General features: G+C 38.4%; 2 protein-coding genes across 2 annotated transcripts in view; one reads left to right on the forward strand and one right to left on the reverse strand.

Moving 5' to 3' along the window:
- LOC108546826 (F-box only protein 39) overlaps window positions 1-3401 on the forward strand; it is a 7913-nt gene extending 4512 nt beyond the window's left edge. Inside the window, exon 6 of the mRNA XM_017899104.1 lies at window positions 3250-3401. Coding sequence (XP_017754593.1) covers window positions 3250-3401 — 152 coding nt within the window. The remainder of the gene's footprint in view (window positions 1-3249) is intronic.
- Window positions 3402-10717: 7316 nt separating this feature from the next.
- On the reverse strand, window positions 10718-25697 carry LOC108546800 (zinc finger protein Xfin). Its single transcript, XM_017899057.1, has 11 exons — window positions 25016-25697; window positions 23674-24104; window positions 22533-23586; window positions 18984-19964; window positions 16946-17958; window positions 14727-15673; window positions 14189-14319; window positions 13709-13987; window positions 13381-13467; window positions 12670-13068; window positions 10718-11234 (listed from the first exon to the last, which is right to left on the reverse strand). The coding sequence occupies exons 1-11, from the start codon at window positions 25666-25668 to the stop codon at window positions 10718-10720; spliced, it is 6492 nt and encodes a 2163-aa protein (XP_017754546.1). The 5' UTR covers window positions 25669-25697.
- Between the last annotated feature and the right edge of the window lie 1716 nt (window positions 25698-27413).

Below are 27413 nucleotides of genomic sequence, written 5' to 3' on the forward strand. Positions count from 1 at the left end.
GCGGATTATTCCGCGCTCGGTGATAAACGACAGTCGTGGCTCGCGGAATATTCCGCGCTTGGATGCAAATGGGTTAAAACGAATATTGTAATTTTTATTTCTGTCAGGATGACAGTAGTCCGTGAGAGCCAGCTTTTGAATCTCTTTCTCGCAGAATATCTTCGATTTTCGGAATTAGATGATTTCGGAATGAATTACCAGCTGCACGCGTGTTACTGACATACCAAATATAAATTTTTAGACTCTCATCTTCCCTTTCTATCTATCATACAAGACTACCTATGTTTCCCTTAAAAATCCTACAAATTCGATTCTACATGCTCTATTAAAACCGGAATACTCATAAAAGGTCTAATACCCTAGCTCGCGAGATTCTGAAAAATTGGAAACCGGTAAAAAGCAATGATCTATCACGTTTCGAGCATACACTATCTAAGTAACCACGCACCACTGCCATTCCACTACACTGCTCCGGTGCTCAAGTTTCCCCAATCGATTCTCACTAATCTAACCCCGACATCCATTTACGTAGCTGTCAGCACAATCTGGAAATGCTAAGCCTGCTGAATGCGACTCTGGGTGTGAGCGACGTGCTGCGACTTCTCGGCAGTGCATCGAAAGGCTCGACAGAGCACCTGGCGTATTTGGATCTTCGGGGTGCGTTTCGGGAATGGCAGGCACCTCACAGCAATCCAAGGCACGTGAGATGGCCCTATCGATCGGCCAATCGGGAATTATCGTTCTATTTTAAAGGAATTTCCAGATACCTTCGCCTTCTTAGCCGATTTCACGCGTTGACCACTCTCAGACTCGATTATCCGGCTCTATCCGATCAGACCTTGATCGCTCTGACCAATGCAGCGCCGAGGGTGTTGAAAACGCTGCACATATCGGTGAGGGATTCGGATTCCAGGCATCACACGATCACGGATACCGCCTGGCACAATTTGGTGCTGGTCTGTCCGGAGCTCACAGTGTCCTACACGATAGGTACAATATGATACAGAGTGACGCAAAAGTAATCATTGATTTCCTTCCACCCACGTCGAGTGTACACTCGTCAAGCTGGCACGGGGTTAGCGCGTCTCGCGGAGGCTCCCATTGAGCTTGCAGGGATTTGGAACGAGGCGCGTGTTCTCGAGAGATTCCACAAGATGGATGATTACTTTTGCGTCACCCGAGATCGTTCTGCAGATTCCATGAGGCGTGTTGCTGAGTGTACAGGGTGTCCAGTACTGGCCAAGCTGGAACAAGATACCTAATCTCCTATGTTTTTAACTCCTTAACGATCATGACTCTGCTGACAGAATCTTGCTTCGTCTATTAAATCCACGTGAAATCGTGTACGCTAAAATTTTCTAAAATATCAATTTTTATAAAATTATTCATCCTTAATGTTATTAAAAATCAGGGGAGATGTTTTGGGTGATCTGTTTCAACTTGGACACCCAGTGCATCGAGTGATTCCGATATCTTCGTAACAAGATCGTGGATATAATGCATCGGAGAGACAATATCGTTTTTGGAATCGATTCCAAGGGCGTTGTTAATAAAGAACAAAACGATCATGGCCCTGTTGACAAGATCTTGCTTCGTCTGTTAAATCCACGCGAAATCGCGTACGCTAAAATTTTCTAAAATATCAATTTTTATAAAATAATTCGTCCTTAATGTCATTAAAAAGCAGAGGAGACGATTAGGTGATCTGTTTCAACTTGGACACCCTGTGGACCGAGTGATTCCGATATCTTTGTAACGAGATCGTTGAAATAATGCATCGGAGAGACGATATCGTTTTTGGAATCGATTCCAAGGGCGTTGTTGTTAACAAAGAACAAAGGGGTGTTGGAGACAGAGTGGTTTATCTGAAAGTCGCGAGGTTCGTCTTGAGAGGCGATTAAAGCCTCGATACGAAGATATCGGCGAGTGTTGGAAGAATCGCTTTGTGCCTGGCGAATGGGCGATTCTATGCACCATTTAGCTCGTTAAGTTTGATTTTCAGTTAACATATCCCATTACGAAGATATGTGCTACTTCCTGCTGCCCAGTGTGCCATTGGCTAGGTTTCAAATGTTCAGCGGCCACGTGTGGGATCAGAGTAGATCTCGCAATTTCAGGAGCACTGTCGGACTGCTTATTACCCATTACACCAACACGCTCGGTATAATAAATTCTTCCAAATCCTACACGTCTTGCGCTCTGTCCACGGAATATTTCCTCACGCGGAACTCGCATGCTCTATTTCTTCACGCGTTAACTGTCGCAATAAAGCCCGCTGAATCTCGCGCTTTGGCCATTGTCTTCTTCCAATTGTGTAACTCTTATTGAAACCGACAGCTGAAAACGTTTCTGTCCGCTAATTTCGTGAAGTTCAGATACTCGTCTCGACAGATGACATATTTCAAATAAATCAAACGGTTATTCGCTTTTGTATTTTTAAGATTATATTTTTGAAACGACACGCAGACGGTTTTAAGAGTTTTCACGGATTATTAACATTTGAAGACTCGAATTAAGAACACGATAAATTATTACAGCCGAGGTGATGTTGCAATTGAGAAACAATCGCGAGATGCTCGACGACTTGCTCGTCTCAATGTTGATGCGTTGCAAGCAGCTAACGAGATTACAGTACGACGGTATAATAAGAAGTCTAGATACTTTAAGGGACATCTGTCAGCTCCGAGCTGAAAGCAAGATTTGTAAGAATTCAAACACTTGTTCTCGCAATTCTTAACGGGCTTAATTTTCCTTGGAATTTAACGTTTTCGTAGAAACAATTGCATACCGTGAAAATAATTTTCTAACGTAGTTTTGAAAAGAAATGTGAGCTTGGTTCGGAGAGGACGACGGAAGGAAAATTATTTTTAATTTACAAAATAGGTTTTCGAATTCAAACACTTGTTCTCTTAATTCTTAACGGGGTTAATTTCCCTTAGAATTTAACGTTTTCGTAGAAGCAATTGCATACCATGAAAATAATTTTCTAACGTAGTTTTGAAAAGAAATGTGAGCTTGGTTCGGAGAGGACGACGGAAGGAAAATTATTTTTAATTTACAAAATAGGTTTTCGAATTCAAACACTTGTTCTCTCAATTATTAACGGGGTTATTTTCCCTTGGAATTTAACGTTTTCGTAGAAGCAATTGCATACCGTGAAAATAATTTTCTAATGCGATTTTGAAAAGAAATGTGGGCTTGGTTCGGAGAGGACGACGGAAGGAAAATTATTTTTAATTTACAAAATAGGTTTTCGTACGATCCACGTGAAGCCACGTAACGTTAACCCCCGGAATCGCGCCATTTTGAACGACATCAATTACCATTACGACCACAAGATGACGGAGCAGGGGGTAGATTTTCGAATCGAAGATCCAGCCTCGGTTTTGGTGTTCTATTAAAACCTTAACTTCTCAGCTGTCCACCGGTATCTGATCTACCCATATCTCTGGTTATTAAGGCTAAGAAATGAAGCAATAAGCGCCGTCCATCTTGGCGTTATTCGTTCTTTTTATCTTTCTTTATTGTACCCGTTTATTTTGATACCTCGAGATATTTATCATTTGTTAAACATTTTTTAGCGAACTAGTGAAATATTTTACTTCTATTATTAAATTTGTTTATCCTTTATAATCCCATCGAACGATATACGTAAGAGCGTTGAGTTTCTCAATGTCGAGGAATCGTTGGGCAACAACTGAAATAGAAAATCGAGTAATAAATTTACAATACAGTGAACTTATTTGTCTGTTTTTTTTATTATTAGTATTATCGATAATAAATCGTTGACAATTGCATCGAATGAGTTAATCTAGTAATAAATACGACATTATAAAAATGTCTTGCAGTAACAATTTGTAAAAGTGTCTAAAAGCCTTAAATAATATTAATAAAGGATCGTTTACGCTAGCGTTATCCCGGATTTTCGAGTAAAACGGGATACAGGAAAAATTCTTCTCGTTGTTTTCGTGATGCAACACAGTCTTCGAGGTTTTCTTACCAAGCGCAGTGGTACGATACGAATGATTATAGACGGTACATGTGTAAAGAGTATAAAAAAACGTGTATAAAAATGTAGAAGATTAAAATCGGTGTTAAATATATCACATTATCTCGCGAATCGTCTTTCTTGTAAAACTTCGAATTAATCGATCGAGGGTTCCCGATTTTTAATACGATTATACGTCCATCGCGTAACGCAAAGTTTCTAATTAACTTACGATCGATTAAACGAAGTTTTTCCTTCATGGACAAATTTTACAAATCATATTAACGACGAAGAATAGAAAATATAAATATTCTTCGCCTTGCGCCGTATTAATTGTCGACCTCGGGAGAAAATCCATTAGATAAGTCTATTTTTGTTTCTTCTTTTCCATTTCATGCAATGACGAGTAAGTATACACTGAAGAATATCCGTATTAAATATTGCTAAATATTCGAAAATATTTATAATAAAAGAAATACTATACTACGAAATAATGGAAAAATAGAGCAATATGTTAGGTTCAAAAATATCTAAAATATTTAAAAGAAGTTTGGTGGGAAATCGATAGGTATGATCAATCGTGACGATCGGTACTTTTGAAATTTTTAAGAGCGTAAGAATGACAGAGGTTTAGTCCCAAAATAAAATTACACCGAGTTTTATTATTTTAGCAAGACGGTACCGAATGGTCGACAGCGCGTTGAATTGTTTTAATTGCTCGACAGTGGAAAATGAAAAACGTGACTTATCTTATTTTCCCTCTCGCGGTCTTCAATTGTTACTTTCTACGTTTACGAAATAACACGACACATTTGCAAGTGCAACCGAGCTTACAACGGTCTGTTGCACCTTAATACTAGTACCAAGGACGGCTTTATGATCGCAGAGATTGCAAACGTTGCTGGCTCTGCACGCTTGAAGCTTGTCGTTTCAGAAACGAGGATTTATATCAAAAAAACACCTAAACTCTCGAAAATATCACTTTCATCGTTATTTTCGTTGATTCGTGAACTTTCGACTACATTATCCAACGAATTTTATCATTTTGTTTAATCTGTAACACCCATTAGACGATTCTTGTAGAGGTTATTTTCTAATTGAAATTGCTTTAGCAACCCTAATTTTCGAAAATTGTGATTTTTCCTGAAAAGGGGAGGATTATTAGCTAAAATTAAGTATTACATAAAAGCTAAGAACGTTATACAGTTGACTCTGGTCTTAAAAATTAGGTGTGAGTATCCCCAGATTATCAATGTCCATAATTATAATTATTCTAGCTTTTGAATAATTATAATTGGTAATCAAAATTTGAAAATAAGCCGTCGAACGTGCTTTTTACGCATATACTTGCATTTTTATAAAAGGTTCTTTATGCGTTATAAATTCGCTATACAGTGTCGTATTCTGTACGTTTTTCCGAAGAAGAAATCGTGGAATATTATTTTTAAAATAGTTTTCAATTCGATTAGATGGAGAAAATATTCGTCGTAATGAATATACAGGGTTTTACCGCCACGCAGTCATTGCGCGCTTCTTTAGCCTCGACAGTGCCGTAACTACGCGTAATCCGAGTACCAAGTGGAATCGAGCTACCATATAGTAGTCTACGAAAAGAAAAATAATATAATTCATTATATCTTTGCAGAGAAACACATACATATATATATATATATTTTGCATTTACAGCGGTTCTATTTATACATTGTTCCGATCTTCGTTTGCGATTTTCATATCGTCCAAATTTTAAACGATTAATAATATATTAATTATTAACGAAGCTGTTATTAGTGAAGATAATCTGCTGAAATTAATAGTAAATATTGTTTAAGTATAACTGTTGTATATTCTTTTATGTTATTATAAAAATAGCAACGGATTAAAAAAAAAAAAAAATCGTCTGAAATGTGCAGCAAGGATATTGTTTTTACAATGCACGCATGTAATTCATGAATTAATTGTATAAAAGTTTATAAATTATTCTAAGAAATTGAGTAATTTGTTAATTTTCCACTACCTAATCGATTTATTAGAATGTATTAGAAGCGCGTAACCAGAATTAGTAATTTATTCAATTAAAATCGATAAGGTTTTAAAATATTACAATCAGCGCCATCTATGATTTTGGACCAAATGCTGCAGAAAGTGATAGGAATATAGAATGTGCAAGGAGGTCGTTTGAAACATGGTCACGTGATAGACATGGACGGAAGATGGTTAGAAAAGGACAGAGTAGCTTCGGCAAAGAAAATTAATAAATAACTCAATTTCTGGAATTAATTCGTGAACTTTTATAACTGAATTACAAAGCTGAAGCTTTGAGCAACATTCTTATATAACTTTTGTTCATAATTTAATGCTAATTTGTGTGCTATTAATTATTACTTGGTGGCGTGGGTGATTTAGTAATAACGAGCGCCATGACTTGTCGAAAGAATATTTAATTATGAGCAAAACTGGAAACAAAATGTGAACAAAAGTTATATGAGAAGACAGCTAAGGGTATGGTGTTTATAATGCGTGCATAAATATTCACAAAATAATTGCCTAAAAGATCATAATTAGTGAGAAACTATTCGTTTTTCCGGTCGTTGAATTTATCAATTCAAACACTGCGTGGAATAATTATTAATAATTAATTAAATAGCAACAAATTTGTTTCGAAAAATATATTGGAAAGTTCTTAAAGGATGCGCCTTCACGATGAATATATAAAAGTTCATAAATTAATCGCAGAAATTGAGTAATTAGTTAATTTTCCAGTGCCGAATTAATTCATTAGGAAGTATCCGGGGCATATAACCAGAGTTAGTAAACTGATATCAGCGCCACCAGTGAGGTTTGACTCGAAGCGTGGGTTCAGTAGCAAGAACACAGAGGGCGCTAGTGGCATCGTTTAATATTTCGTAACGTCATAAATGGTGGCAGAGAAGCTTCCTCGGCACTGGAATATTAATTAATTACTCAATTTCTGCGAACAATTTATGAACTTTTATAAATTCATCGTGAAGGCGCATCCTTTAAGAACTTTCCAATATATTTTTCGAAACAAATTTGTTGCTATTTAATTAATTATTAATAATTATTCCACACATATTTGAACTAATAAATTCAACGACCGGGAAAACGAATAGTTTCTCACTAATTATGATCTTTTAGGCAATTATTTTGTGAATATTTATGCACGCATTATAAACACCATACTCTTAGGTGTATTCTTATATAACTTTTGTTCACATTTTGTTTCTAGTTTTGCTCATAATTAAATATTCTTTCGAGAAGTCATGGCGCTCGTTATTACTAAATCACCCACGCCACCAAGTAATAATTAATAGCACACAAATTAGCATTAAATTATGAACAAAAGTTATATAAGAATGTTGCCCAAAGCTTCAGCTTTGTAATTCAGTTATAAAAGTTCATGAATTAATTCCAGAAATTGAGTTATTTATTAATTTTCTTTGCCGAAGCTACTCTATCCTTTTCTAACCATCTTCCGTCCATGTCTATCACGTGACCATGTTTCAAACGACCTCCTTGCACATTCTATATTCCTATCACTTTCTGCAGCATTTGGTCCAAAATCATAGATGGCGCTGATCGCAATATTTTAAAATTTTATCGATTTTAATTGAATAAATTACTAATTATGGTTATGCGCTTTCAATACACTCTAATAATTCGATTTGACAGTGAAAAATTAATAAATCACCAATTAATTAATTATTAAACTTTCTTTATTCTTTGTAATTTCCATAATGACATGAAAGAACGTACAATTATTATTCGTGAACAATATTTATTATTAATTTTAACCATTTATCTTCGCTAATAATTATTGATCGTTTAAAATTTGGATAGTATAAAAATTGGTACTATTATCATCTTCTTTTTTTTATTTTTCATATTTATAACATATATCGTATATGTTTCCGTGTTCTTTTTTCTAGCAGTTACAAAATAATAAGAAATTTCTTATGATTTAAGATATGTTTTTACGTTATACTAAAGCTCGCGATATTTATTATAATTATGTTGTAACATTTCCTTTTCGGACTTTTCGTATAATTTAACGTTATAATACACTACTGTGATATCAAGTCGTGGATTTTATATAAAAAAATAATCTTTTCGCGGAGCGTGGAAAGCGATATTACTGTCGCACACAAGATATTCAAAATTTAAAGGGTTCTTTGCAGTGGACAGAAAGATGCGCTGTCAATTTTCCGAAATTTTATGACAAAATTATATTCTTTTTTTCGTACATTATTACGTGTTAGTTCCATTGCACTTGGTACTGTGAATTAAGCGTAGCTACGGCACTGTCGAGGCTGGTTTCTTCTTCGGGAATGCCTACAGAATACAATAACGTGTAGCAAATTGGTGACAGATAAAGAAAATTTTATAAAAATGCAAAAATAGTACGTATAGAGTACGATCAGCTTATTTTTAAATTTTTATAATCACTTATAATTATTCAGAAATTATAATTATTCCAAAATTATAATTATTCCAAAATTATAATTATGGACATTGATAAACTCAGGATACTCGTACCTAAGTAGCTTTTAACGTAAAAATGAACGCCCTAACTTCCTTACTTTCAACATAACGTTTAATTTTAACCAAAAATCATGCATTTTTGGAAAAATTCGCAATTTTCGAAAACTAAAAGTGATACTAAACTCTACAAAAATTACCCAATGGATATCACAGATTAAAACTCACGTTGAACAATATTATTCGTTGTTTCCTATATATATATATATATATATATATAAAAACGTAAAATAAAAAAAGGAGGAAATACATATAAGTGAGTTACATTGACAGAACTTACGACGAAAGCTGCCTTTCACAAAGCGATCGATTTCGATGCTAATCCACCCGAGGTGAGTGGCGATTATATTCGTAAGGGTTGCCCTGATTTCACGAGGGTTTTCTAAAAGTACCTCAAGGGTCATCAATTGCTCGAGGGTGTCCCAGTATTAAACGACCAAGCTGTGCCAATCTGCTCGACAAGTAGAAATAAGAAACAGAGGAAATACGATAGACGTGAGCTATTCTTATGGACACGAAGCTTGACACAGTTTGAAAACTGAATCTACTATTTCAGGAATTGCACATCCATTTTATATACCTTCAGCTGTGGCACTATTATGTCAGACTCTCATTTAGTATGACGGTTCAATAATTTATTATCCCACATCGATTTTAGCGTTATACCGGAAATTTTAAAATTCATCGAATAAAATTTGCTAATGTAAAATTTAATTTCAATTTTAACCTTTTGCACTCGAGAGGCCCCCTTCAGTCGCCATTTCATAAAATTTCGAAGCTCGATATTAATTAATATATAAAATTAAAAATAATGTAACAGTGCGCGAGGTATCGAAATTAAACAATTCTACGTGTTAATTATTATACGATTTCTTATTTAGTGCTCAGAAAAATAACGTCAGCTTTATAGCAGAAAATTTATTAACTCGTACCCTTCTTTAGTCAAAAAATCGTCGAGCGCAAAGGGTTAATAAATTTAGTAAATTTAATTTGTATAAATTTTAATGAATTTAGTTAATTTTGCGTCTGCAAATTACAGCAAATTTTTGCAGTGACTCTGATATTTAACACAGTCTCGTCTTTTTATGGTTAATACTGGAACATCCATTGAGTTAGTATAAAGATCAAAATATTCCAGTTTAAGACTGGGACTATTGGAGCAAATCTCGAATATCCAAGTACTAAATACCGAAGTACGTATATGCGTAATACTTGCACCAGTCAAGTGATATACTACACAATTTCTACCATCGCACATTTATATATAATCTCGAGTATAAAAACAATCTAGGAAAATATTTTCCATTTCATAGAAAATTTTCATAGAAAATTTCATTTAACACTTTGCACTCGACGATTTTTACGTTACAGAAAAATAGTAATTCGAAGACTTTCTGTTATAAAGTCAAGGATATTTTTAAAATGGAAAATAAGAAATCGGATGTAAATTAAGACGTAGAATTATTTTACTTCGACATTGCTTAGGTAATTTTGAATTTGATATATTAATTAACATCGATCTTTAGAATCTAATTAAATGGGGACTGAGAGGCGCCTCTCGAGTGCAAAGGATTAAATATTGGTAATACCGATTTTTTCCAATATTAAATATCTCGAAGTTATTACGCACACATATTTAAAAGAATTCTAATAAAAATAACAAATTAAACCAAAAGGAATTAACTTTTACGTAGAGAGACAAAATGGAAATCAAGGTTTTGAGCAAGTCTACGAGCCTCACTGTCAATATTCAATCGTACCAACATATAGAGTAACACGAATATACAGGGTGTCTACAAATCCTCGTTACTTCACGTGTAAATAAGCATTAAACAAAATGCTACATAAATACAGGCTCGTAAAAGTTGAACTAAAAATACGAGACACCCTGTATACGATTACTACAGCGATAGATTACATACATTAATATCAATCTCGCTACGAATGACAATTCAAAGGACGTCATGCATCTCCAATCACTCGACAAAGTTCCCCAGTTGCTCGGATTATGCTAAACACCATACTATCCAAGTCACGAAATCACGGTCCATAAAAATTCAGCAAATAGTCCCAGTCTTACCTCGATTATCACATTCCCTCCAACCACACCGGAAGCCCCTATCCTCGCTAGACACCTCCCTCTCATCGTCCACCCGAGCTCTCTCGTCTTGCTCAACGACAGGACTTCATGTGAGTATTCAGAACAGTCCTGGTGACGAAACCTTTGCCACATCGAGGACAAACGTACGGTCGTTCGCCGGTGTGGTAACGCTTGTGGACCACCAGGGTGGACCTCTGGGTGAAAGCTTTGCCGCACTGGTCGCAGGAGTACTTTCTCTCGCCGGTGTGCGTGACGTTATGAGTCCTCAGCAACGTCTCGCAGGCGAAACACTTGCCACACACCTCGCAGGTGTAGGGTTTTTCGCCGGTGTGCGATCGATTGTGGATCTCGAGACCCTTCGCTGTCTTCAGCTCTTTGCCACAAAGGGCGCAGAGGTATCGACGCCTTTCGTAGTTCGGCATGTCGCCGTGAGCCTTCACCTTGTGCTGTTTCAATACCGATTTGTACTTGTAAACCTTCCCGCAAACGTCGCACTTGTGCTCGGTGTTCTGCGGCTCGTCTTCCTCCAGCTTCTCCTGGATCAGGGCTGCTGGGTCGTAGTGGTACAAACGGTTGTGCTCCTTTAAGCTGAGATAATTCGGAAGATTAGATATTTTTGTCCTTCTTAATTGAAAAATATTTTGCGAAATTTTGTCTAATTGTAAATCAATTTTTTAAATATTCTTTGTCAAGCCTTTTTGAACATTAGGAGAAACTTGCATTGAGCAATGACTCAGAGTTACGTGTTCTCGAGTGCTAAGAATTAATTCTATAGTTATTAACCCTTTGCACTCGACGATTTTTTGGCTAAAAAAGGTTACTAGTTGACAAATTTTCTGCTATAAAGCTAATGATATTTTTTGAAATCGTATAATAATTATTTAATTCCGATGCCTCGCATATTGTTGCATTATTTTAAATTTGATATATTAATTAATATCGATCTTCCAAATTTTATGAAATGGTGACTGAAGAATATCTTACAGTGTACAAAAGAAATTTGCTATTTGTTCAAGAGACAATATTTAATTTACACTTTGAAATGTTCTTTAACAATTTGACTGCCATGTACTTTTTATATAGTACATTCAAGGGACCACGATAAAATTTCTATTATTCTCAGGATATAATGACGAATTATCAAACAACATGGCAAAGGAAAAAGAAAAATGGTTTAAATTATTAATGTTTGTTATTCAATGTTCTCTATTTATTTACGTTGTTCAGATATTCAAGAATTGGTTGGAATAAAATAAATATAAATTTAAATAATTAGTATTGTCGGATATTGGTGACCACCATGGCAGTCAATGTGTTAAAACATCTTTTAGAATTCTTTTTAATTACAAATCTTTTTTGTCAAGCCTTTTTGAATATCACGAGAGACATACGTGGAGCGATAACTCACAGTTGCTAAGAATTAATTCTATATTTATTATGGATGATTTAAATTGTATAAAAGAAATTTACCATCTACTCGAAAGACAATATATAATTTATATTTTGAAATATTCTTTAAAACATTTTCTGCAATTTTTATTAATTACTTATCTATTTTGTTAAGCCTCTTTGAGTATCACGAGAGACATACGTGGAGCGATAACTGAGGATTCCTAAGAATTAATTCTATATTTATTATAGATGACTTAAATTGCATAAAAGAAATTTACTATCTACTCGAAAGACAATAATTGATTTACTCTTTGAAATGTTCTTTAAAACATTTTTTGGAATTTTTATTAATTACTTATCCATTTTGTGAAGCCTTTGTGAATATCACGAGAGACATACGTGGAGCGATAACTCAGAGTTGCAAAGAATTAATTCTATATTTATTATGGATGATTTAAAGTGTACAAAAGAAATTTACTACTATCTATTCTATCTATTTAATTTAGATTTTGAAATGTTCTATGTTAACAAGTAATTTAAAGAATATGAAAATATATCATGGAAAATGTTCATAGCAGAGAGTAAATTTGCTTCGCAAACATGTTTGTTTAATAAAACAATATGGTTTTACCTGTACACATCGTTGAAGGTGCTACCACAAGCATTGCACTGTTGATACTGCATAAAGTTATGCATGGCCGTATGAGTCATCAGGGAATCCTTGTCCACGAAGTTCTCGCTGCAGATTTCGCAGGTGAACTTCACCTCCCGGTGGTGCCGTTTCGAGTGTCTTTCCACATCGGTGGCGTTCACCCCCATGAAACTGCACTGAGTGCACGGGATCGTTTTGGGAGTGTGAGACTTTTTCACGTGAGCGTTTAACATAAACTGCTGGGGGTAAGTTTTCTCGCAGGTGACGCACTTGAAGGGTCTATGGATACCGTGCACGATCCTCAGGTGTGCCACTAATCTGGTTACGAAGTGAAACTTTTCTTGACAGAGGTCGCAAACCTTCTCGTTTCCCTCGAATCTGCAATGTTTAATCTAAGATCGATATTGCTCGTGACCATTCAAATTTTCTTCACTTCTTCGTCAAAGAAAATTATCAATTAACGGTCTTGCTATTATAAAATTATTATTACTACGTTTAACGAAAAAGTTACGTACAGAGAAATTGACAGGATTCGCGTTACACTGTTCGACTATCATAATTCAAAAGGTTGGTCAAAATTTGTGCGTTATTTGGTTTCTGCATTTAATACAATGATCAAAGAAAAATAAAGTAAAACAATTTGTACTTTTTTCTGCAAGATTTTTAATCGAGGTATGTGCAAAGACTCACTTCTGCCCAGGATCGAGAAGAATATCCTCGGTCTTGATTCTGAAATCTTCGCAGCTGCTAAGCTCGTCGTGATCGTTGCTCCAGTGGCTGGAATGAGGGAACCTTCATTGTCAAAGCTACACATTTACACAAAGCATCAAGTATGCTTTCAAATATCAACACTGAAATTCGTACATCGAGACAACAAGCTTCCGATGCTTTTGTAAATGCGCTTAATTCCACCAAACCCCATTCGCATACATTCTTCAATAAAATACAAGATTCTGTTCTCAATCGATCATCGTTCTTTTATTCAAATAAATAACATCATTTCGTAACAAAGAATTACGAACTCGCGCAACTCTCTGTCAATACGACTTCCATCACAGGGAAGACTCCAAGCTGCGTGGTTTTCTCGCGTATCCTGCGATGCTTCTTCAAAAAGCTGCCAGAAACGAAACCTTTGCCGCAATCCACGCAATGGTAAGGCCTCTTTCCTGAGTGGCACCTAAGATGCAAGATCAAAGAGGTCCTTTGCGTGAATCTTCTGACACACTGTGAACAACCGTACGGTTTTTCCCCTATGTGCATTCGCTGATGAGCACCGAGGGTTCCTTTTGCTAGAGAACTGCTTAATAAGATCATTTCGTAACAAAGGATTACGAATTCTTGCAACTCTCTGCCAATATCAAAGAGGTCCTTTGTGCAAATCTCCTGACACATTGTGAACAACCGTACGGTTTTTCCCCTATGTACATTCGCTGATGAGCACCGAGGTTCCTTTTGCTAGAGAACTGCTTAATAAGATCATTTCGTAACAAAGAATTACGAATTCTTGCAACTCTCTGCCAATATCAAAGAGGTCCTTTGTGCAAATCTTCTGCCACATTGTGAACAACCGTACGGTTTTTCCCCTATGTACATTCGCTGATGAGCACCGAGGTACCCTTTGCTACAGAACTGCTTAACAAGATCATTTCGTAAAAAAGAATTACGAATTCTTGCAACTCTCTGCCAATATCAAAGAGATCCTTTGTGCAAATCTTCTGACACACTGTGAACAACCGTGCGGTTTTTCCCCTATGTGCATTCGCTGATGAGCACCGAGGTTCCTTTTGCTAGAGAACTGCTTAACAAGATCATTTCGTAACAAAGAATTACGAATTCTTGCAACTCTCTGCCAATATCAAAGAGACCCTTTGTGCAAATCTTCAGACACACTGTGAACAACCGTGCGGTTTTTCCCCTATGTGCATTCGCTGATGAGCACCGAGGTTCCCTTTGCCAGAGACTTGCTTAACAACATGATTTCGTAACAAAGAATTACGACCTCGCGCAACTCTCTGTCAATACGAGTTCCATCACACGGAAGTCTCCAGCTGCGTGGTTTTCTCGTGTATCTTGCGATGCTTCTTCAAAAAGCTGCCAGAAACGAAACCTTTGCCGCAGTCCACGCATTGGTACGGCCTCTCCCCAGAGTGGTACCTAAGATGCAAGATCAAAGAGGTCCTTTGTGTGAATCTTCTGCCACACTGTGAACAACCGTACGGTTTTTCCCCTGTGTGCACTCGTCGATGAACACTGAGGTTCTCTTTGCTAGAGAACTGCTTATCGCATAAATCGCACTTAACGATCTTCTCGTTAACGTGACCCCGTCTGTGCACCATCAGTCTTCTCTTGGAAGACAGCACAGCCCCGCACAGATCGCACAAATGCTTCGTTTTCTCGAACAACCCGTGCCGTTGCTTCAGGTGCCTTTCCAGGAACGATTTCCGCGCGAAACCTTCCAGGCAGATCGTGCACACGTGCTTCTGTATCGCGTCGTTCTTCAGTTCTGCCGGCAGAACACTCGCGTGTTGCGTGCGTAGGTGATTGGTCAGGTTCTTCTTGTAAGGGTAGGACTTGCTGCAATGGTCGCATTTGTACAATTGTTTTCTAGTGTGCACGTTCACGTGTTCCAGGTACTCGGTTCTCAGGAAGAAGCCTTTGCGACATTGTTCGCACCTGAACGAGTAATCCTTCACGTGACGTCGACGGTGGCTCTCGAGGTTCGATTTCTGGTTCGACCTGTAGTCGCACAGGTCGCAAGCGAATCTCTTGGATCCGGTGTGAATCAACTTGTGACGAGCTATGTTCATGGGACTTCTGAAAGTCTTGCCACACTCGTCGCAGCTGAAGGCTCTGTCAATACCGTGCAGGTTCTTCAGGTGTTCCACTAGCTTTCGCGTGTGACAGAAGCAGGCTCCGCATTTGATGCACTCGTGAACGGCTCGCGAGGTTGCTCTTCGCGACCTGAAACAGAAGAGTCGATGAAGTACACGTAATGAACGAGATAATGAACGAGAGCGTTGATATATTTATTTAGTTTAGCATTAAAACCAACTTCTGTGGGATGATCTTTTCTTTGCCATTTTCAGTTATAGGTATACCTACCGATGCTCGATGATGCATGATCTTTGGATGAATGCAATGGAATTTTAATGAGAATCTGGCACACGTTATCAACGTTAGACGAAACTCTTCGAACTCTTTGTTTTCGTGAGAACTGGATGATTTGGTGGACGGATGATACGAAGCATGGTGAAAGAAACAGCGAGAAAGATAGGCTGTACGAAATCTCTGCGTAGAAACGGTAGACGCCATTTTTCTCAATCGTTTATAACCAATTATTAATTGTACATAAAGCTTCATACTCTTCCTTACAAAATTTCTTGTAACATATAAATACAACATATGCGATTAATATTCATGTAATATTTAAGTCTCAGAGAATTATACTCGGTTTCTTTTGCTGAAGATGATTACAGGTACCGTGTAAATGCAGCTACTTGTTCGGTGTTCAATGTTCAGGCTTTTGGAAAATTTCTTTCGTAGAAAATTATTAAAGTATCCGCGAATTTCGTTTCTCGAATTTGATTCTTATGGGGACGATAGATATTCGAGGTTTAACATGGACGTTCTGAGAAATCGTGTCGTTATAACTCGTAACACGTGATTGAAACCTGTTTCGCATGCAAAGTACGTGTAAGATTCTCTACTAAAGATTACGTCACGAATATTAACAAAATAAACAACGTATAATAAGGATCTTCCCGAAACAATGATTTACTCCAGTCGAAAATTCGTCCAACGCGATTATTCGACGTAATATAAATTTTCATTGATTTGTTCATCTTTATACAATTCCCTTCCAACCCAGTAATGGTGCTATAAAAATTGATACTGTCTGCAGTTCCTAAATGTAAATTACATAAACTATATAAACCTTTAAAAAGACTTGAGTATACACATAGACACGATATATCCTTTCGTCTTAAATTTTCATAAAAAAATAACGACAAAATCTAGTACACGTTATGGTAATCGATCGCCGACACTAAAAGAAGTATCACCAACACTGGTAATTACTAGAATAATACACGATACCAAAACGAAACAACCACTATTTACACTTAGAAGCATCAGACAGCACGGACCACCGTAACTACTGTCTAAAAAGTCACAAACGTCCGAAATCACTCGCTACTCAGTCCCGGCTAATTCTCTTTCCTCTCCATCGCCGAGTCAGTCAGTCCCTGAGTAAAATCCGCGATGATTTTTCTGATAGAGATCACAGGTAGCGGTGGCAGAGGACCAGGATGTCGCTTCCTGTGGCAGATCAGTCCCGGCTTCTGAGCAAACTTTTGCCCGCATATATCACAAGTATACGGCCTCTGGCCCGTGTGTATCAGTATGTGCTGCTCCTGAGCAGTCCGTCTCGGGAACTTCTTGCCACAGACAGGACAAGAGAATGGCCTGATACCTTCGTGAATCCTCAAATGAAGATCCAAGTCCCTTTTCTGACCGAACGTCTTGCCGCAAGTTGGGCAGACCACCTTCTCCTTCCTCTTGTGCCACAGCAAATGCTGCTCCAGGTTCTTCTGGGTCGTCATGCAACGTTTGCACAAGCTGCACTCGTATGCAGGCTTGTAGTGCCTGTACTTCATGTGAGCCTTCAAAGAAGGCACGCTCTTGCAGACATGGCCACAGACGGTGCAGATAACAGGAGGTGCGTTGCTGTGCATCTGCTTTGCATGTTGCACCATGTCGTTCTTTATCTTGAACTGCTTCCCGCAAACAGCGCAAGAGTAGTCGAAGCTGCTCGTGTGCTTCCTGATGAAATGGTCCTTCAACGTCCACCTGTTGTTGCTCTTGTACTCGCAGATGCTGCAGGGATAGAGCACCGGGCCGTGGACCTGTTCCGAGTGTTGCTTCAAGTCTTTCCTCAGTCTGAAGGTTTGGCCGCAGGTCTTGCAGCGGTGCCTGTGCTGCTTCATGTGCGACGCCAGGAAGGACTTCCGATTGAACTGCTTGCCGCAGAAGTCGCACTCTAACAGCGACTCCGTTTGCTTCTTTGGTTTCTTCAGATCCAAGGGTCTCTTCAGCTTTGGACCTCGAGACGCGATCGCGTGAATCTTCAGCTTCATTCTCCTCAGCCTATCCCTTTGCTGCCTCTGGTCCTTTTTCACCAACGAATACGAGTTCTCTATTTTGATCACGCAAGGCTCTTCCAAGGGGTTCGTGTCGCTGCCGTTTAGGGGATCCAACGCTGGTGAACTAAAACAGATCGAAGTCGGTTCTTGTTAGGCATTGGTTTCTATAGAATGGTACTGACAATGCTTCTGTATAGAGGGCTTACTTACTTGAAACATTTTTAGCAGATGAACATTTCACGAGTGATATATCGAAGAAATATTTTGGAAATATTTTTACGATAGCAATCTTTGTGAAATATGTATGTAATTTAATCATAGTCAATGCAATTATAACGGTGTGCTATTATGCTAGTGTTTGGTTTAAATTAAAATGGTTCTCTTTTTATTATAGGAAATTTTGTTTATATACTTACTTTTTCCTCTATATTTCTCATAAATCTATAACTTATCGAGTATTTTTGTACTACAATTTACGAATCGTATTTAACCATAATTTTATTAAAAAGTATCCAATACAGTAAACGATACAAACAATATTCGTAGAAGACATTTGAAAAATTAAAAATCTATGTTTTACGATAGAAACAACTGTACCGTTTAAAAAACTTAAAGATACTTATCAAAATTCACGTATTCGATTTTAATACAAATAAGTCTGTACAAAATCGGCTGTGAAAAGATCATATAAAAGTCGCTTAAAGAATTTCTATCCAAAATTGCAGATCACGCTTGATCCACGATTCGCAGAAACGCTTGGCGATCATGTTTTTCTTAAACTACAATTAATCTTGAACTTAATTTCCATCTCTGTACATGAAATTGAATCAAATGTCGCGAATACAAAACATCCAACAACCAGAGAATCAAAACGCGCGTATATAATATATATATAGGTTGAACTTCATCGATATCAACATCAAGCATGGTGTTTCCACTTAATCGAAAATAAATTCCTTCCACCTCGACACATTTCTCAATAATGCGTTCACAATCGAATCAATGGCCTGCTCGATTACGCATTTGCAAATCATTTCCGCTCACAGCCTTTTCTTCCATTGAACCACGACCCCGACTGCAACTCACACGCTCGATTCATCCATTCATTCAATCTTAATAATCGTGTTCTTCATAGTGTATTCTTTAGTGAATTCCGTGACGATGTTCTTGATGGAGACGACAGGCAGCGGAGGAAGTGGACCAGGATGTCGCTTTCTGTGACAAATCAGGCCAGGTTTCTGTGCAAAAGCTTGGCCGCAAATGTCGCAGACGTAAGGTCTCTTTCCAGTGTGGATGAGCACGTGTTGCTCCTGAGCGGTCTGTCTTCTGAAGGATTTCCCGCAGACGGGACACGGAAAAGGCTTGACACCTGTGTGTACCCGCATATGAGAGTCCAGATCCCTACCTCGAAACCTCTTTCCACAGGTAGGGCACAGAACCTTCTCCCTGGTCTCGTGCCAGGTTAAATGTTGCTCGAGATTCTCCTGGGTAGTCATACCTCTTCTGCAGATTCGGCAGATGAACTCAGGCTTGTAGTGTCTGTACTTCATATGAGCCTTCAGAGCGTGAAGATTCTTGCTGAAGTGGCCACAAACGTCGCACACTATAGGCGGTGCGTCGCTGTGGTTCTGCTTCACGTGGTGGTTCAACGCTTTCTTTATCTTGAACTGCTTGCCACAGGTGTCGCAAGCGAAGTTGTAGTTGGTGGTGTGCAGACGGATGTAGTGGTTCTTCAGGGTGCCTTTGTTGTTGCTCTTGTATTCGCACACGCTGCAGTAGTACACCTGACGACGATGAATTCTCTCTACGTGAGAGGCTAGGTATCGACGGAGTCTGAAGGTCTTTGGACATTCGGAGCATTTGTGTCTGTGCTTCTTCAAGTGCTCTGCCAGGTTGCTTTTCTTGAAGAACTTACGTCGACAGTGGTCACATTCTAGACGAGTGGTCAGTGTCTTCTTCTTGGATTGCTCGTTCGGGCTATTTTGAAGGGACTCACGGTTGTCCTCTTCCTGGTTCGTGGGTACTATGTGGAAGTTCTCTTTGACGATCCAGTTCACGTATACCCCGGGGATCTGCAGCGGCGATTGCGACAGGTTGTCTGGCTTGAATTCCTCGCTCAGGGGATCCAAGATCCTAAAACAGAAAATCAAGTAGATCGTGTTATCGTTGGTTTGGAATGAAGCGGAGTTAATAGGTAGGTTCTGAGATGGTTGAACCTGTGGTGTCACAATGCGTTCTTAAAACTCTGAAATTGCGTCTTCCTCTGATTAAGAAATACATATCGTGTTCACTGGAAATTTATTTTGCATTCTCCAAGGTATTTTATCTTTGCGAATCGCTCGAGACCTAATCGTGGTCCCGTGAAGATTCTCTCTAAGAAAAGAAATGAGGTCCTAGGGGTTCTAATATCTGTATTCATACCTTCTCGTTCTTCTCTAAACTTCGTAACAGTAGTCGTAGCCTGGAAACGTATAAAAATAATCGATTATTATCGCTGCAACGCGATCGTTTAATACATCAAATATACTTATCTTGGGTACGCTAATACCATTCTACTTTGTCTTCGTTGACGTCGTGAAATAATCGTTACATTCGAGAACGTCAAACGACCATGTCTCCTCATCCAAGCATAATCATCGACAAGGGATACCATCTTTTTTCTTTCTTTTTATTTCTTTATTTCCCTTTAGATCGACATTATTGCGGGGTAGTTGAAGAGATGGGGGCTCAGTAAAAATATTTATTTCAAACTCAAAGCTATACACAGCGTGTACGTGTCCTTACGTATTAGACTAAGGTATTGATTTTTAGAAAAATAGCCATCGTAGGCGTGTTTTCTACCGCGCGAGCTTCCTTTCTCTCACGGTCTTAAACGCTTATCCCTTGGAAAATCACTAGCAACATGGTCGATGTGGGAACGTTATTGCGTTTACACATGGAGTACAACAAGGGGTACCGTGTTAGGTTATGTTACAGTTATTCTTAGGAGGACTAGCTCTCGCAAATAGAATAAGTGTCATCGAGACATATCACAACGTGTACGTATCAACGAGTTCGCGTGAGTCATGATTAACCATTCGCGATACGCGAACAGAACATCAGGATGTTTGTCGAAACGTTAGCGAAGTATTCATCTTTATACAATGCAAGCAAAATCTTTCAACGTGATAGAATCGATTGCTTATTTTTATTTCACCGAGTTATTACTATATTATATATCGAAATGAAAAATATCGATTCGGTATTGTTTCAATTTCGATAAAGAACGAGCATTATTTGTTTGCGTAGTAATTAGTTTGAATTTTATTTCGTTAGTATCTAGGGTCGTCCGGAAACGACGCCATTTTATTTTTCTCGTCAACTTGAAATTTAACACGTTTAGAGGATTTTACATGATTCATCTGCGATTTTTACAGCCAGTACAGGAAACTTTTCTGTTTGTTATTACATATGTATATATATATATTTATATAATAATACGAGATATAATTTTTCTCGATACCGGAGTCAGATGGAAATAAAATTAAGAATTAAATTAATGTTACAAGCCTAGAAGAGGGTCGAAATTTGGTTCTAGACTTGGCGTAGGTAAACTGAAAGGAAAATTCAAAAAGGAATCCCATACTCTTCTTCGTTTCTTTCTTTCTTCGCGTAAATCTTCAATTTACAAGGCTGTTATATTATACATCTTACATCCCTATACTTACAATTACACGCGATGCGTCTAAAAATAATTATCGTTCGCTCTAATGTCTTTCAATCTTGATGGTATACAAATTATTCTGGAATTCTATTATTCACGCTTTGTAGTCGTTTGTTTCGGTTGATGAACGAGAGTGAGAAAATATTGCTTTTACTCGTTGTTGAAGCATACATTTGTTCGCTAACAGCTTTCTACGTAGTCTATACAAAATAATTTTGTATTGCTAGAAATGTCATTAGTAGCATCGATAATGTGTCTTCACCAGTAGATACATTTGTAAAATGTAAAATAGCCAAAATCTGGTTTACAAAGGATAGTCAAGCACATGTTCGATAGATATTTATGCTTCTACAAACCATTACAATGGTAATCGTAACTATACAGGGTTATTCGATAGCGATGTTTGAAAATTCACAGGTATACTTTAAAATCCGTAATGACCAGAAATGATTTTAAATATGGATTCGCAAATCTGTATAGTTTCATTACTCTCAATTGCGTTATGGATTTTAAAGTACTGCGAGCAAACGAAGAGTCGTATTCCATGTCATTATCGATACCGATAACACCGATCAAGACCTTCTCAAGGGTTTTGAAAAACCGGAATATGCTAGTAAATTTCCAAGCATTGCTATCGAATATACACCTACTAACGCAACAAAAATTGTCTAAAGAAAAAAAATATACAATTAAATTCCATTACCCTACTTCCAATCTATCCTTCAACTACGAGCAACGCAAGAACCTCGTCGGAGCTCCTACGACAGTTTACGATTGAAATTTACCTATCTACCGTTTCGTCGCCTCAATTGATATTCCTTCTCATCGAATCCCTCGTCCATACGCAAACAAACCTAAGAAACCCTAACAACCAAGACGACATCGGTTGCGTCCTCTATAAGCGATCATTTACCAATCAAGAGTGTCGAAAACCCTTTCTCGAGACACAACCTGTCCATCAAACAGAACGATCTGGAACAGACTTGGAACAATTCTACGCTTCTTCCTCGATCCTCTCCTCGTTTTCGCGAGCATTTATCTCCTGCACGTATCCCTCGGTGAACTCTTTCACGATGTCCGCGATGGGCATGACAGGTAAGGGTGGGTGAGGGCCAGGATGAGTTTTCCTGTGACAAATCAGACCAGGCTTCTGAGTGAACGCCTTGCCGCAGATGTCGCAGACGAAAGGCCTCTTTCCGGTGTGGATGAGCAAATGTTGACGCAACTGGGATCTCCTCGCGAACGGTTTATTGCAGATCAGACAGGAATGTGGCTTGCACCCGGTGTGCACCGCCATGTGCCTCTTGAACGAGTCTTTCTTGGTGAACGTCTTGCCGCACTCGGCACACACGATTTTCTCCCTCTTCTCGTGTTGCGTTAACAGATGTTGGTCTAGATTTTCCTGCGTCACCATGCGTCTCTTGCATATGTGACATTCGTATTTAGGTTTGTAGTGTGCCCATTTCTGGTGCACGTAAAGAGAGCCACTGTTCTGACACAGTTTACCGCAGACGTCGCAGTTGATCGGTTTCTCCTTGTGATGAAACCGAACGTGATTGGTCAGGTCGCCTTTTACCTTGAACTTCTTTGGACAGAATTTACACTGGTGTTCGTACCGATCGGTGTGCTTCCTGATGAAGTGCGACTGCAACGAGTGCTTCGACCTGCAGACGAACCCGCAGGCAGCACACGGGAACAACATGTTGTTCGGACGCTTCCTGGACCACGTTTCGTGTTTCCTCTCCAAATGGGCAGCGAACAGGCTCTTCTTCAGAGTCCTGTAGTCGCAGACCGCGCAGATGTACGCGCCATCTTCCTGTATGCATACCTTCTTCTTGTGCGTCCACGCTACGTGTTTCCTGAACGAGATCGCCGAGCTGAACATCTCCGAGCAGACTTTGCACTTTAGAGCTCCGCCTGAGTTTCTTGACACTTTTCTGCGTGTCTTCGTCGGTGTTACGTGATTGTTCGCGGACTCTAGAATCTCTTCCTCGAGATATTCCACCTGTTCTATCTGATCCTGATCTACCTGGTCGACCTGATCCACCTGCTCTAACTGTTCCTGATCGTTGTACACCTCGTGCTCCTCCTGCTCCTCCTGTTGATACTCGACCACGTCTTTCGCCTCGTCCACGTCACCCGATGTCAGTTTCTCTATAGTCACCATGCTACCCTGAACTTTCACCTGATAAAGATCCCCGATAGATTTGTCGTTATCCCCGTCTATGGTACCGTTTAGGATGATCGGTTTGATATCGTCCTCCTCCTTCTGCTCGCAACTTCCGTTCAGAAGTTGCTCGTCCTCGTACAACTTCTCGTCGGACGAGTCGTACTGAAGGTCCTCCTCGTTGTACAGACACTCGACCTTAACGAGGTGCTGCTTCTCTTCGTCGTTCCCGGCCTCGTCTATCTGCTCGGGTATATCCTCCTCGGCCAACGGCGTGTCGCCTTCAGGTACAAACGCGTAGTAAGGCTTCCCGTCAAACTCCAGGATCTGCCACTTTTTCATCACCACCGACTCCTTGTCGTAGATAAAGATACCGCGCGAGTTGAGGTTCTCGAGCTCGTACCTGAAACATCATCGATCAGCAGAGTTATTAAAGGGTTAACTTCGACACTCGTTGGTCTGCAAGCTGTCAAAAGCGATTCGTTCGTTCTTATGGTATACGCGCCGCGCGCCAACTTGCTCGCAACGAAGCGGGTCTGGCAAACGTCTTGTTACACGGTTATTAGCACGTAAGGTGAAGAGTAAAGTTAGCGTAGACGGTTCACAAAAAACGATATTACAAATTAAAAAAAAAAAAAATCAAAAAAAGAGAGAGAAGAGATTGTTGGAGTTTGACTTAGATACTACTCGAAGATTAGTCGTGAAGAATGCTTGAGAGTGAGAGATTATGGAGAAGCGGATCGTAAGAGCGTACTTTCGTGGTGAATCGAGACGTGTCGTCGGTAGGGAAAATCATACTTTATTTCGAGTACGCCGGGTGAACGTTACAGAAACTTGGAACACGTTAAGAAAGTACAGTAAAAGTCTTGAGCATTTTGTATAAAAACATTCACGCTGGATTCAGGAACACGGTGGATTTCAAAATCGAGATTGTCCTAGTCGCTTAAGTCTAATACATTTTTCTCTCTCGTCGATTTTTAAAACATCTACTACAGTCAACATTAAAAATCGTACAACGCATAGAATTTTCAAGAAACAACTCTTCGTATAAAACATTTCACACAAAACTATCAAATGGTCGAACAGTCCTATAAATCTCTCGAGTCTCTTTCAGATTTATAACAAAGATGTTAATAATATTCATCGAATCGGTATTCGTAATTTTTTCAAAATATATATATATATATAAAAGAAGTAAAAACAATAAAATCTGGATAAGCCTAATACGTGGCTTCCAGATGATCAAGTTCTCTTCACTTTTTCATAAACTCCTTTAAGATATGATCGATATGCATCACAGGAAGAGGAGGCAACGTTCCAGAGTGTATCTTTCTATGGCATATGAGACCAGCCTTCTGAGCGAACGACTTGCCACACACGTCGCAGACATAAATCCTCTCCCCCGTGTGCAGCAGCAAATGCTGACTCAAACTACTGTGCGTGGTGAAAGCTCTTGCGCATACTGAACAGCTATACGGTTTATCCCCAGTGTGTATCCTCATGTGTTTCCTAAAATCGTGGTTTTCGAAGAAGGTCTTGCCACATTCCTCGCAGACCGACTTCTCTTTCTTCTCATGCTGGGTCAGCACGTGCTGGTCCAGGTTCTCTTTGGTCACCAATCTCCTATGACAGACTGGGCACTCGTATTTCGCTTTATAATGGGCATGTTTCTGATGGGTGTACAGACTGTGACTGTTTCGACAGGTTTTCCCGCACACGTCGCACATCACAGGAGGTTCTCGATGATTCAGCCTCATGTGAGTCGTCAGATCACCCTTGATCTTGAACTCCTTGCCACACTGCTCGCAGGAGAACTCGTAGTGCTGGGTGTGCTTGCGTACAAAGTGAGACCTCAGGGTCTCCTTTCGAGAACAGATCAGGCCGCAAATAATACAGGCGAATTTTCTTTTGCTGGTAAATTTGCTTTTACCGGAACCCCCGTGGTTCTGAGCTAGATGAGCGATCATCGTGGACCTCTTGTTGCAGCGGAAGTCGCAGATCGTGCAAGACAGGGCTTCCTGTTTTTGAGACACCAGTTCCATGAAGGAGGAGTCTTTTAACGATAGATCTTTCTTGTCCTGATTCTCGTGTGCGAGCTTGTGTCTTTTTAATAGATACTTCTTTTTAAATTGCTTTTGACAGATATCACAGGCTGATAGGGTTTTGCATTCGTTCCTTCGCGCTGGTTTCGTTTCCTTTTTGGTTTCTTCGATGACTGCGGGCGGTTTTGATATGTGGTTGGAATGTGATTGGGCTAGTCCGTCCCTAAAACAGGAAAATAGTTAAAGTTTATTAGGGTTCTAAAAGGACGGTACTTACTTTCGGTGATTACTTACAGTCGAAGTTAATAGTCACGATGATTTTGAAGTGAAAATATTAGAACTACCACTAGCAAGTACTGGTAGAGTAAATGATTAATAATTCTATCTCAGAAGGATAATGAAAATGATGATTCATATTTTTATTCGACGTGATAAAGAAAATGGTACAAACGGTAAATTGTAGACGAATGACAATATTTGTAAAGTATACTTGTATTTTCTAATTTCGTTGTAAGTATTAAAACACTGCTCACAACTCGTGTAGATGTCAATAAATAAAATGATTTTTACAAAAATTGTCATTGATATGAAAAATTGAATTCATAGTTATTTCAATTTTTGTATCAATAGAATGAAAATCAGCCTCTGTGCTCTTACTAGGAAATTTTCAAGAAAATTATGGTGCGAACGTTTGTTTAAGATATTCAAAAGATATGCAATTTATTTTTAACTATATCATCATTGGTGTAATCAAGTGGCAAAAACCCATAATAGAGGCAATCGTTTCTCTTTATGGCACTCCAAGGATGCACAATTATTGATTAATTGTTAAAGATGAACTTGCCGCTAGTACCTTCCCGAAATAGTTGTACTGAATTCCCTGAAACATAAAATCGTAAGTATGATTAAATCTAAAATTACCTTATTAGTCAAGGCATCGCGTACCTTGTAAATTATTTTTATAATAAACCATCGATATGTGTGAACATTACTTACATTAACACTAATATTAAATAGTATTATTTGCTGAAGCATTTAAAACAGATTTTATAGGATACTTACTTGCAGATTCATACATTTCATACAAACAGAAATTACATCATTCACATTACCTGACATGATAATTTAAATCAATATTCATTTATATTTATATAGAAATTATGTTAGCTCACTGTCTGTCACTGTATGAAAAATAATTTAATTCAAAAGAGAGAAATAATATTAAAAAAGATACAAAGATTATTCTACTTAAGTTAGACGAATAGTATACTTATTAATATCCATTAGACTAATTAATTAATTACATTATACAAATAAGTATATCTTCAATCGCATTGCAAATAATCTTGTTTTATTTTAAATAATCATAGACAATTACGAGTGAGAACTTTGGACGTTAGTCATGAAAAATATATATCTGCCATGAGATTGTGCCCAAAATAAATTCTTATAATCTCATCTTGTATACAATATATTTCACAATAGACGTCGAATCTAACTATTTGATCCCTAAATGACTTGTTTCTACAAAAAACTGCTTAATTATTTAATATCAATTAAACGACGAATCATACAAAAATTATACTTCCACCCATTGGATACGTACATGGAAATGGGTGAGAGTACGAGCAATTAAATGCTTGAAAATCTCAACCTTAATATTCATCTGA

This window comes from Eufriesea mexicana, unplaced genomic scaffold (genome assembly GCF_001483705.2).
Source record: "Eufriesea mexicana isolate 0111107269 unplaced genomic scaffold, ASM148370v2 scaffold794, whole genome shotgun sequence".
Lineage (NCBI taxonomy): Eukaryota > Metazoa > Arthropoda > Insecta > Hymenoptera > Apidae > Eufriesea > Eufriesea mexicana.

Excerpts from the sequence above, each read along its gene's own strand:
- LOC108546800 (XM_017899057.1), bottom strand. The coding sequence starts at position 25,668 with ATGATCGCTCATCTAGCTCAGAACCACGGGGGTTCCGGTAAAAGCAAA. Across the intron at positions 15,674-16,945 it reads TATCAGAAAAATCATCGCGG|TTCATCGACTCTTCTGTTTC; the intron begins ATTTTACTCAGG and ends CATTACGTGTAC. Across the intron at positions 14,320-14,726 it reads CCACGCAGCTGGAGACTTCC|TTCTGTAGCAAAGGGTACCT; the intron begins GTGTGATGGAAC and ends CTTGTTAAGCAG.